The sequence below is a fragment of the Agelaius tricolor genome, unplaced genomic scaffold (genome assembly GCF_023055355.1).
Source record: "Agelaius tricolor isolate 1412-34295 unplaced genomic scaffold, bAgeTri1.0.p SCAF_2, whole genome shotgun sequence".
Classification (NCBI taxonomy): domain Eukaryota; kingdom Metazoa; phylum Chordata; class Aves; order Passeriformes; family Icteridae; genus Agelaius; species Agelaius tricolor.
Window position 1 is genome coordinate 87,664,631 of NW_027269262.1, and position 13,332 is coordinate 87,677,962.

At 36.6% G+C, this 13,332-nt stretch overlaps 1 protein-coding gene across 9 annotated transcripts in view; it reads left to right on the forward strand.

Moving 5' to 3' along the window:
• Positions 1 to 13,332, forward strand: part of EFR3A (EFR3 homolog A) — a 76,034-nt gene that overhangs the window by 54,183 nt on the left and 8,519 nt on the right. For all 9 annotated transcript variants that reach the window (XM_071421815.1, XM_071421817.1, XM_071421808.1 and 6 more), the window contains 7 exons: positions 1,279 to 1,451; positions 1,894 to 1,969; positions 4,566 to 4,727; positions 5,962 to 6,093; positions 6,570 to 6,637; positions 7,924 to 8,051; positions 12,556 to 12,644. In XM_071421815.1, coding sequence (XP_071277916.1) covers positions 1,279 to 1,451; positions 1,894 to 1,969; positions 4,566 to 4,727; positions 5,962 to 6,093; positions 6,570 to 6,637; positions 7,924 to 8,051; positions 12,556 to 12,644 — 828 coding nt within the window. The remainder of the gene's footprint in view (positions 1 to 1,278; positions 1,452 to 1,893; positions 1,970 to 4,565; positions 4,728 to 5,961; positions 6,094 to 6,569; positions 6,638 to 7,923; positions 8,052 to 12,555; positions 12,645 to 13,332) is intronic.

Below are 13,332 nucleotides of genomic sequence, written 5' to 3' on the forward strand. Positions count from 1 at the left end.
ACCCTGCCCCAGGGGCATGGGGAGAGAGCCAGGACAGTACCAGTGAGAGAAGTGGCTTGAGATGAAGACATTTTAGTAAATAAAAAAAGGAAACCAAGAAAAACAAAACCAAGAAACAAGAAAAAGACGTAATAATAAAATAAAACAAAGTCCCAACTACTTACCACAGGCCAACTGATAGCCAGCCCAGTCCCTGAGCAGTGGCAGCCCTCACAAATTGCCTCCTGTTCTGCTGCTGAACATGGCACATTTTAATATGGAATATTCCTCTGGAGGTGTGTAAGCCCTGCTCAGCAGTAGCCAAATCATCTCTGTTACCAGCACTGCTTTGGTCACAAATCCAGAACACAGTATCACATGTGCTGCTGTCAAGAAAATGACCTATCCCAGCCAAAACCAGTAAAACACAGCTCACATGTAAAAACTCTAAGGGTATGGAATATATATAAAGAAGATATAATTATTATGTAAGTCTTGGATGAAAATACTATTGCATTTATTATAATTAAATTTGGAATAGTTTTGCTTCCCTCATCCTCAACAGGTTATATGTACTTTGTAATTATAATATTGTGGTAACCTCCATTTTAAGGGATGGTAAATTTTAAATATTTCTGGCTACTATAGATGTTTAGCTTATTAAAATTTGAATTAGTAGTTAGGTAGATGTTTATTTTTCTTTGTGTACCTGCAGAATTTGCTTTAGTTAAAATAACTGAATGAGACATGTCAGGGTAGTATTAATTTTCAAAATAACACTATGGCACCAGCTTTCTAAGCAAGTGATATTTGCTTACTTCATGTTTTGCAATAAAATAGTATCCATAAATTTTTGAGGTGTACATATAGGCCCTGATTTCTCATTTTTTATTTCACCTGAGCTTACTCTACCATATGTGAACAGCTCATAACCTGAAATAGAAAAATCTCTATTGTAATTATTGACTGGAATTCCCATCATCTTCAATTTATGCCCTGCAACTTTTCATAGGCCATATAAAAAAAACAAATCATAAATCATACTTTATTTTTTGATTCAGAGTGTGTTTTTAAAGAAAGGATCTTGAAAAATCCTTTTAGCATGAGTGACTTAATTTGAAAATGTATGCTGACATCCTTCCAAATTCATACTGAGGTCAGGAATTTTCAAAATTAATACAATACTTCAATTTGAATCTACCTTGTGGATGCCAAAGCAATCCCACTAAAAAGTGACAGCTGTGATTAATTCTTAAAATGCAGTAATGCCACATGAATTTTATTTCAAACAATGAACAGGTGACTTCAGGATACAAAGCCACAACAATAAGTAATGCACTTCCTGCCCCCTTTCTGGACCCGTTGCTGTCTCCATCGCTCATGGAGGACTCGGAGCTGAGGCAGCTGGTGCTGGAAATCCTGCACAACCTCATCGATCGGCACGACAACAGAGCCAAGCTCCGAGGGATCAGGTGCTGCTCTTCTTTATTGCCTGCTTGAGACTCCATTACCTGAATGACAGCTACTGGTGATTCTTAAATGGTTTTGCTAATATGAATTATTAATATACTGTTTTGGTAAATGCACGGTGTTCAGTGTCATTTATTCATGGCAAGAGTTTTACAGGTAAGCCTCAGAGCACAGTAACTTAAAGAATCATTACAAATAATCATAGTTTAGCCATGTAGAAGACAGAATTTTATTTTTATTTTATGTAGATAAAAAAATACATGATTATCATAATTCTCTTTCTGGTTCTCCATCTTCAACTGAAATTTGAATATTCTTGTTAAGCATGGATATAATTAAAATGGGAATTGGGTCAAGATATATTTGAATAGTTCCTGTATTCCACATTCTCTTAATTTCCAACTTTTTTTTTTTTCTGAAACAACGCATCTCTTTCATTTGTAGAATAATACCAGATGTTTCTGATCTAAAGATAAAACGAGACAAGATTTCAAGGCAAGACGTGAGCTTCATGAAAAAGGTAATAGAATGAGCATCACTTTTCTATCTAGAAATCAGTAACAGAACCAGTGCTTTTGCTTTTCTTCTACAGCTGTGGTTTTGCAACAAGTCACAAAGATCAGTATCAAATTATTGTAAGCAAGTTACAGTGATTTCAGTGTTGAGGTTCTCTAGATACTTGAAAGATGATTCCATGCAATAAAACCTTAATTTATGTCTTCAGTTAAAACCTTCATATACATGAAATTAAACCAGCATATGTCAAAACCAGGATTCTGAAAAGATCTCCCTGTTTTTAGATCCCTGCACAGCATTTAATTTTTGCTCAGTAGAAGTTTTTCACTAGTTTGGCTTTTAATTTTTGCTGTATTTTTAGAAATTTTGTATTTAGAAATCTTTTTATAGCTGTGGTACAGGGACTTACGTTTTAGGTAAAGATGTCAAAGAAAGTTAACTTTGCACAGAACAGCTATCTTCTTAAAATATTGTTTTCACAGCACTTTGTACCAGGTGACTTCTCAGTATATTTGGTTCTAAAGAAAAATGGGCTTTTTTTAGATGATACTTAAGTGGAGTGAAATGGCTTACAGTAGACACCTTGGGTTTTATGTGGGAAAAATGCATAAAGCTGTTACTGTGCTCTGTCATTCCTGACTGGTTTATCTGTGTAGGTATGTTAACAAAAACCAGAAAATACTGAAGTAGGCCAAAATATTGCATGTAAAAGTATGCAAACTAGAGTTGTACAGCATTCAAGTAACTTTGCAAGATAAATGTTCTTGCTATAAGTTAGTCCAGTTAACATTCTTCCAGTATGCGTTCAACTGGAATAATACAAATATAAAAAATACTCCAACATTGGCAATTATTAATAGTGTGTCTTTTAAAAAGTGAATTAAATCTTAATTCAATAATTTGATATCTATGATTTAAAGCAATTTGGATAAGATGTATTTTACTAGATGAAAGTTGTAGCTGTCAAACTAAATATTTGAATTGTTAATATTGATCTGAAAAAAGGGCAGAAGAGGAAAAGAGATTCTTCACAGGTCAAGAAAAGAGCATACAGACTTCTAAAAAATATATTAACCCAGGGAAATGAAGTCAGTCAATGATTATCTGTGTGATACTGTTACTCACCTGGTGTAGGTGTGCATGTTAGCAGCCTGCTCCTCCCAGATGCTCTGCATAATCAAAGGACAGGGGTGAGGTATCTCCAGAAGTTCAGAAATATCTGGACGACCATTTGGGCTTGTTTGATGCTAATGGGGATCCTGAGACAATTTGGTATCACACCCAGGTGGAATGGAACCAAACATAGGCACAAAACTCTTGGTCTCAGACCAGTTGCTCAGTTTATAGCTATCCTTGCTTTGAAGGGAAATATTTAACTTCTTGCATTTTCCAGTCATCTAGAAAGATACATATTGATAAAGTCCACATAATCATTTATTTTCCTATTTAAGTGCCATTCTTCATCAGTAGGATAAAAAAATTCATTACTTTTATTTTCCAAATATACTGGGTCTTTAAACAGCTAACCTTTATTTTGTAGTAGCTTCTGTGCTTTGCTGGTAGCTGTGTTTCCCTCTTTTCTAAATACAATGTGTATTTGAGCAGCTCTTTGATTTTAGAAGTAATGAAAAGACCAACAATGTCATCATTATTTCTCAAGTAAATATGTCCTGTTTGAAAAAGAGAGGTTGAAAATCACTTTTCTGCTTCCTTCTAGAGCTGAATTAATACATCTAGAGTTAGTCTTTAGAACTTTAAAATTATTTGTGTCAGCTGATAGAGACTTGTACCCCTCTCCAGATGAGGAATGCTGGGGTGGTACTGAGCTCTGTTCCATACAGCACCTGCTGCTTATCTTGTGTTTCTTGTGTTTGCATTTTTCTTTTGTGTTGAGATAATAGTTTATTTACTGATATTTGGTTAGGCACAGTGTAATGAGGAGAAGGTCACTTTTGAAGTGGAGAGTCTTTCATTAGATGACCACTGTTCTTCACTAGAGCTGCAGCCTCCCTACACACGTTGGTAAATGAGCCCTGCTCACCTTCTGAAACACCTTCTAGCAGAATTTTTTTCTTGGTTTGCTGTTTGAGGGGAGGTGCTCAATGAACAAATTGATGTCTTGACAAGGATAACACTTGGAGCTCATCAGTTCTTGAAAATGAGTTCTTGAAATGTCTCAAATATTCTTGAAAAATATTTCAAGATTACTTTTTGGTTTCTCCTTTTCATAAATGGGCAAATATTATTTTTCTAATATTTCAACAGGAAATGAATTCCCACATCTGATACTGTGCAGTAATCATGCAATTCTCTGTATCATCTCCTCTATCTGTACATTCGTGCATAAAATAGAACAGTGTAGTGTTTATAAAGTAGCTGTTATTAGAAACTTGAGGTCTACTTGATTAATCATGTACTTGTTTCTCCATGTATATGTACACCATGTATTTTATCCTTTTTTTGTTTTTTAATTCTCAATCTAACATCAAAGTTGGCTCTTGTTTGGAGCAGAGAATTGGACCAGAAGACCTTTAAATATCCTTTCTTACCTAAATTTTTCTATTATTTAATAGCCATTTTCCATTTTATGTGTTTCATAGCATGGTCAACAGTTGTACAGACACATCTACCTAGGCTGCAAAGAAGAAGACAATGTCCAGAAGAACTTTGAACTCCTGTTTACATCTCTAGCTCTTACCACAATAGAACTGGCCAATGAAGAAGTGGTTATTGACCTCATTCGATTAGCGATTGCCTTGCAGGTATGGGTCTGTGGGTCTGTGTTGTATCTTATTTACTGACAATTCAAATGTGTAATTGGAGATGTGAAGAACTGGGGGGTTTTGTGTATTGATCCTCAAATTGGAAATCCCATAATTTGGTCTGGACTTGATTGGTCACTAAGGAAGTGCACTTTGTATGTACTGATGGGGAAACTTCATCTAATCGGTTTTGTAACAAACTTCCACAGCATGTGCTGTTCAGGAAAAACAGATGTGGAAACTTGTTGAAACATTTATTAGAATCACACATACTCATTAGCAGATTGACAAGGTGTTCTCTCAACCTATGATCTTGTGTTCTGTATAAAATGTATGGGCTGTCTGCACCCAGGATGAAAACTTCTGTATAATTAATTGATTGGTTGGGAATAGTTACTAAACCACTCTATTTAGTCTAATAGACTAAATAGACTAGTACTTAGACCTTAGACTAATATTCTGTCAGTGTTTTAGGCTTTATTCCTTAACATTTCCTTAATAGGTTCAAATATTAACTCATACTTGCATACGGTCCTCAGGGAAGCTGGATAACTTATTAATTTTCTCTGTGTTGAAATCAAAAATAAAGTACTCCTAACATGTGCCCTGGAAATTAGATGAAATTGGGCCCTGTATTCCCAGTATATTCTGTCATTAACCTTATTCCTAAATGTGCAGCTGTATTATAAAATATCTGAAATGCAGTTTACATCCTTAATTTTAAAATATGTAATTGAACCAAATCCTTACTTGGTGGGAATGACATTAGGAGTTTTATTAGAGCAAAAATAATACAATCTGAATAAACATAAAAGTGCCAATATGCATTAAATAATTCCCTCTATTGTGCTGTATCTGTGATTCACACTGGTGATCTTTATTATCAAACTGCTGTTTCTAGTTTTCCTGAGAAAATGTTAAGATCAACAGGTGGTAAGGACAAGAGACTACCAGTCATTAACCTGTACTTCCTGTCTGAGAAGCAGAATTTTGAGTTGAGTAAATTTATTTTTCTTCATAATGGTTGAATCTTTTAAGCTAACTTCAGATCAATATATTCCTACTTCAGGAGTGAGCTAAAAGACTAGAATTTTAAGATGAGAGATATCAAATGTTAAGTAATAGCAGATAAACATCATATGTCATACAGTGTTACCAATGATAAGTTTGATTTCCATGTATTCAGGACAGCCTGCTAACTTGGGAAAGCATCATGCTACCCCTTCTATTTCAGGACATTGCCATCATCAATGAGGATAATCTGCCAATGTTTAATCGTTGTGGTGTCATGGCATTGGTTGCTGCATATCTAAACTTCCTGAGTCAGATGATTGCAGTGCCTGCCTTCTGTCAGCATGTCAGCAAGGTAAGACATGGTTAAATACTTCAGGTCATTTAGAACAATACACAGTCTACTGTAAAATCACCAAATAACTTGTGTCAGGTGCTTGCTTGTTGTGCTCCCCTGTTTGTGTCCACTGACATTGTTCTTGATCTTCAGTCTCTCATGGCATTACTTGCTGACTCTTAAGATTATAAAGAAAATAATCTTCTCTCAAGATACAACATTTTATTTTGCTTATGGTGCCATATATAAAGAGCCAAATCTGGTATAAGACTTTATGGCCCCACTGTCTTTGCTAAAATAGTATTGACATGCACAAGACCATAAGAACCAGATTTTTAGTCTAAAGGATGAGAGCCACAGTCTCTTTCCCTGGTTAAAAGAAATCCCAAACATCTCATTTGTGCTGAGGCTGATGTTTGTGAAGGTTAGGTGTTGAAGAAAACAACTATGGAGCTATTCCAATTTTTACTATTTGACATGGGGTTTTTTTTCAGGTCATTGAAACCAGAAGTGTGGAAGCAGCTTATTTTCTACCAGAAACAATTTTCAAAGACAAATCCAAGTAAGTAGATACAAAATGGGAATTAGTGGACAGTGAAGCCCCTATTTTGCTATTAAAAATCATACATCTTTGAGAAATATTCCATATGTGAAAAAAATCAGAGGTTTTATGGTGTTCTGAACAGGCAGAAGAATCCCAAGCATTAAAAGCATGTACACTTATAGGGAAAAAAAAACGTGGGCTTCAGACTTTTTTTTATAGTAGTCAGAGGCATTTATACACAATAGGATGCTCAGTGTGCTAAGACAGCAAAATAAATTTTCACTGAATCACAGAATGGGTGAAGCTGGAAGGGATCTCGAGGTCATCTGGTCCAAGTCCCCTGCTTAAGCAGGGTCACCTAGAGCAGACTGTGCAGGACCACATCCAGATGCTTTGGAATATCTCCAGGGATGGGGACGCCACAGCCTCTCTGGGTAACGTGTGCCAGTGCTTGGTCACCTTCACTTTGCACAAAAAAGCATTTTCTGATGTTCAGGCAGAACCTTCTGTGTTCAGTTTGTGCCCATTTCCTCTGGTTCTGTCACAGAGCAGCACTGAGAGGTGCTTAGTTCTGAGGCCTTTCCACCCTCCCTCCCTTAAGGGAGCTGTACACTTTATGAGATTCACCTTATCCTCTCCATGCTGACCTGGCCCAGCTCTCTCAGGCTTCACTGGAGAGATGCTCCAGCCCCATAATCCACCTTAGTGGCCCTGTGGAGCCCAGTGTGGGCTCCCTACATGTCCTGGCTAGCCCAGCTCCGGACTCAGCATTCCAGGTGTGGCCTCACCACACCTGAATAAAGGGCAAGAATCTCCTCCCTCCACCTCCTGATGCAGCCCAGGATACCCTCAGTCTTTTTTGCCACAAGGGCACACTGCTGGCAAATGACAAATATTACAATTAATTAATTACTATTAGTATTACTGTTGCTCTGCAGGTTTTTTATTTAACAGAGATCATATTCTCTCAAGATGTAGCAGAATAGGTGAAGAACATATTTCAGATAACAAGAAGTGTTAATTAAAGTAATTTAAAATACTGCAGAGGTTTTCAGTAGCAGAATAGGTGAAGAACATATTTCAGATAAACAGGAAGTGTTAATTAAAGTAATCTAAAATACTGCAGAAGTTTTCAGTGGACTAATTTTAGGTGTGTATTCATTCCTAAAAACCTGACCAAGCTTTATTTCCATCAAATCATTACCATTGACCCTTCTTGGTTGCTCACAGACATTAGAAAAATATTTTATTTAACGAACAAATACCTATTGGTAGACAATAACTTCAAATATATGTTTTGACAGTCTTCCAAAATCCTTAGAGAAGGATGAAACAGATCTGTTTTTCCTGACAAACAAGATTGCAGAATCATTAGGAGGCAGTGGATACAATGTGGAAAGACTGTCAGTTCCATATGTGCCCCAGGTAACAGGTAAGTGGTGATTAATAGCAACACCACTTAGTACCAGTTATTAAGAATGTTTTCCTAATGTGTTGTGTGCCAATGAAATGTAATGTGACTGCTTGGCAACAAAACCTAATCAGATCATTTTGTCTTCTCAAGGTGTTTTTTTCCTTCTCATGAGCTACTGTATTATTGCTAAGAAGTTTCAAAGATTTTTTTTTCCTTAAGGGATGGAAGTGAGGCAGAAGGTCTTAGAACACATATTGACTCTTTTTAATGAAGTCTTTGCTTCAAAAGAATACCTGTACTAACTTATCTAGAAAATGAGGAAAGAATATACAAGTCAGCTTTTCATGTAAACATTAGATGAAAGATACTCCATCCTTTTGCCACATGGACTTGTGCTGATTTATTTGCCTTAAACTGTCAATGAGCAGATGTTAATTTAAGCAAGAATGAGATATTTTCCTCCACCAGATACCTATGCAAGCTTAGTGTCTGGTAACAGTGGAAATAAAGTGTTGCCTGAGGAAGGTTTGTGGGAGTTGGTGCTGCAGAGGCTGAGTGAATAATGTCAGAAGGACTAGCTAGTATGTGACATTTGTGTGGTTTTCACTTTTAATATCTTTTCAACAGCCAATTGAGCAAATTACTGAAAAAAAAAATTGATTGAAGAATTTGTTCTTAACCATGTGTGTTTTGTGACTATGTATATAAATGGATTGCTATTGTAATAGACTAGGGGATACCCCAGCCCAAAGCAGGGCCTTTTTAAAGTACCTAGCAGTAAAATGTGATTTCTGTATTCTCTAGCTCACACATAGAAAGAACCAAAGTACATACAGATAGTGAGTGCCAGATGTGTTCTCTTGCAGTCTGATTCAGAGACATTGCTGCCTGCTCTTGAATCTCTCTTCTGGATAGTTACTGTGGGAGGAATCAAGCTCTCCAGACAGCAGATGTGGTTTTGTCCCAAAAATGCAAGCAGGCACATTAGTGATATGTTCCAGCACAGCCACAGTGTCTGGTTTCTGTTGCTGGTTGTCTTCTTCTGAAAAGGATAATGTTCATATGCTTATTTCTTCTGGCACCTAAAACCAGTTAACGTTATATTTTAGTATTGGCAGAAGAGGTGGGCAGCAAGTGAGGAAGTGTTACAGGCTTTGAGTGAATGAGAATGGAGTGAAGAAGATAGCCCGGTTTGAAATTTATGTTAAGCCTCTTCTAGAAGCTCAGATATATTTGTACCCAAATGACCTCAGTAAGATTTTCTTGTACACTTTGCTAAAAATGCGTTCCCACACAGGAAGAGACGCAAGTTCTGACATCAGCATTAATTGAGTTTAGCTGCAAGTGTGATTAACTGCCTCTGCAGGTGATGAGAAATTGCCATATTTAATCCTTAGTAAATGTGAATCAGATGGGTTCAGGGATTTTGTAATTTTTTATAAAGAGCAGCAACCAAAACTTGTTTCTTGACTGTTGCCATAGCCAGTTAAGTTCATGAATCTTTGATCCTGTGGAGTATTGAGCTTCCCAAGCTTTTCATTTAACTGAATCAGGACCAAGTGAATATTTTGGAATTCCTAAGTTTTTCTTTTTTTTCTGCAATGAAGCATTACATTTCTGCTATTAAGATTATAATGCTAAAATGTTGTGTTTCAAAAGAGATCATTAACCTTAATAAAGAAACAATCCCTTTTATTGTATATTCCTGTGAAACCTAGAGTTGAACCCAAAATGCCAGTAAATATTTCATCCTAATTATTTCTGCTTTTTCCAAATATCAGTGTTACAATGCTTAACAATGACTTATAGAACATAATTTTGTCATCCTGATTTTGTTTCGTCTCCTGGTATTTCTTAACAACTTAGAAAGACATTCATATTTGCAAATTTTTATACCTGTTTCTCTTTCTTACTTGAGGGAGAAAACTAATTTAAAAGACTTTCAGTCATTTTTTGTCTACATATACTTATATATATATATAAATATATTTAATTTGCCTCTATTTCCATCAGGCAAAAAACCTCATAAATGCAAACACAAGTCAAAAGGTAAAAATGAGCTGTAGGTCAGCCTGCTCTCCTGCCCTGTGGTGTGTCCCTATAGGATGTGCAGTCAAAAATGCTTTTAGAAGGCCTAAAGACCTTTAGGCCAGAAATTGTGTTGTACTTAGTGGATTTAGTGTTTCCTTACGCTTTTTTTGTTTCTCCCCTTGACATGCCTGTAGCAATGTTAGCTGCTGTGGGGTTTGCTGTTGTGTTTGCTCATGATTTTTTACTCTGCCAAAAAGTAGTTTCCTGTTTTGTTTTCCTGAGCAGGTAGTAGAGCCATAGGTATCATTTTTGTGATGGTACTAATTACCTCTTTGAGTGACATTACAAAAACGTGTAGAAAGTTGGAAAAAGCTCTCAGTTGTTTAAAGAACGATTATTCATCTTAATTACTGGCCATTCAAGATAATGACTGCACAAAGAACAGAGTCCCTCACCCAGGAAAAGAAGTGCCTTAAAGGTCATCTTGTTCCAAGCCCCCTGCCATGGGCAGGGACACCTTCACTATCCCATCAAAGCCCCATCAAACCTGGCCTTGAACACTGCCAGGGATGGGGCAGCCACAGCTTCTTTGGGCAAACTGTGCCAGTGCCTCATTGGAAAGAATTTCTCCCTAATATCTAATCTAAATCTACCCTCTTTCCATTTAAATCCATTGTCCCTTGTCAAAAGTGGTGGAGCCCACCTTGGTCAGTGAGGTGACACACAGAGCTGCTCCCATTGCCCAGGCAATGGGGCCAAGGCTTTTGGGACAGCCTTGGCAGGGGCTGGGCCAGTGGGTTTTGGGCTCCATCACTGTCCTCGAGCCCCTGGGCTCCTTCATGTGTGTGGATGAACACTGTATTTTATAAGAGAAATAAATTGTAATTGTCACAAATATTTGCCCACTTAATATGTTGAAATTAGAGATAAATGGGCATATTTCATATATAAGTTTAGTGAGGCATCCATTACAAAAATGAATTCTGTCCAAAGTAGTCCCTAAAATGTATCTCCTGGTGTTTGTGTGTCAGTTATAGAGAGAGCAGCAAGATGGCAGCAGAGGTGTGGTTTTGTTGGGTGTTTTCTCTTGCAGGCTGAGTGCTTTCCTCAGATTTGGAATGTATTGGGTCATGTACCAGTGAGCCATCAGGGATTAAAAATTCAGTTAATCCTTCAGAATGCCATTTCAAATGCTCAGGGTGTCTGAGAACCTGGCAAATATTAGTAGAATTCAGGTGTTTTTCACTAATCTTGTTCTTTCACTGCCTCTTGATCTTAAAATGACATTTCATTTATGTGACTTCTGAAAGTTATTTCTTGGTTTTTAAAAGCTGAGCGTGTTCAGCTCTGCTGGAATGAATTCTGTTTGTTCATGCTCAATATTTGCACTGCAAAAGCACTTTGCTTGGCTAGAAGTGGTTTAAACAAAGGTTGCAGAAGAACCAGCATAAATTGCCTTCTCATGGGGGTGTTTTGCAGTTCTTCTTTTTTTTTAGTATCAAGTGCCTGTAGCTGCTTCTAACTGTGCAGTGCAAGTCATCAGATAATAATAGCAAGGTCCAAATGGCTTGATCTTGCCTAAAATCTAAAATGTGACATTGCAGTTCATGGTTTTGTAAATGACACATGCAGAAGCCAGGCCACTCAAGTGTCTGTTTGTCAGAGGATCTTTGTGACAAGTCTTAAAATGTATTTTTACTGTTCATTAAAATCTTTTGTTAATATATTAAATGTCAAAAATGACAAAACACTAGTGGTGCAATGTCCTACGACTGCAGTCACAGAAGGAGATTCCATCAACTGATGGATCATTTGATCATAATCTCTTTATGCAGTAATTAAATTGTTGTGCTTCTTTTAGGATCAGCACAGTTGGTCTTATTCTGACAACTTTTTAGGCCAGCTGGACCTGCTAAAATAAGGAAGTGAGAAATGGAGAGAATTTTTTTCACCCAGTAGATTTTTAGACTTGCTGAATATGGTACTTGTAGCAACAAGAATAAGGAGGGATTGTTGTTCATCTCCATTCAGAAATCTTTGTTTCTTCTGTCAATGAATCGTATTCCAATAAGCCCTCTTCTGTTTCAGAATACCTTAAAATTAAGACATTAATACTTCAATTTCACAAAAAAAAAGAAAAAAAGAAAGGCTTTTGTAAAGGATTTTACAGCTGTGTATCATCATGTGCTCTGTTATTATTATGCATTTGAATAAGACATCAGTTTTTTTAAATTCTGGACTTTGAAGGGAAAGTTGAAAAGATCTGTAATTTTGAGGAGGGAGGGACTATGAAAAGGTTATTTTTTTTTTCATGATTAGTAATTTAGAGCAGTAACTCTAAATGTATCATTTTTCACAGTTCAACTGATAAAATAGATGATCTTGGGTTAAGCAGGCATATGGAAAAAAACTGCATCTGATGGGTAAAAATTTGACTGAACATGTTTCAAGAGCGTTGTGCAAAAAGTAAAATAATTTCTTCTTATGATAGATGAGGACAGACTCTCCAGGAGGAAGAGTATTGTGGACACAGTGTCTCTTCAGGTGGATATTCTGTCTGGCTGCAGCATAGAGGATAAGGTATGAAAATCACAGATTATTTTAAAGCAGCATCTTGAGTGGAGGGAGGGGGGAATGTAATTGAAACATTTCCAGGAAGTCAAATATCCGATTATTATAGCAATGTTAAATATTTTGGGGGGTTTGTTTTTTAAGTTGTGTATTTGCAGAAATGTGTTGTCAAAGACACTCTTATTGTATAAATAAATATGAAATATAAATAAATAAAAATAAAATATAAAGATCTTATTGTTTAAAAGGGTGAACTATTTGGCACTACAGTTTTTACAGATAGTACTACAGATTATGGTGTAGCAATACATTCATTTACATGCTGAACAACTGCTTTATGAGTAGATACTCTAAAATGTTTTCTTTGCCTTTTGAGGGGTACAATAAATTTCAGTATCTATATCCCTGTATCATTTGAAGTATTTGAGAGACTTGTTCAACAGCCTGGGGCTGTGAGATACAATCCTAGAGAAACAGAAGCCTGGTGGGAGACCTGCAGTCTCTGAGTGGGACAGGTGAAGACTGTGTGCACCTGTGTCACTGGTTCCTCTCCAGAGGAGAGAGTTTGACATGCAGCAAAGGAAGTATAAAGTAGCAACAAAAAGTTCATATGTAGGGTACAGGAGCTGATGTTAATTATCCCTTAGGAAGACCACATTGTAATTAAACTTTTCCCACATCATTTGACACTTCATTT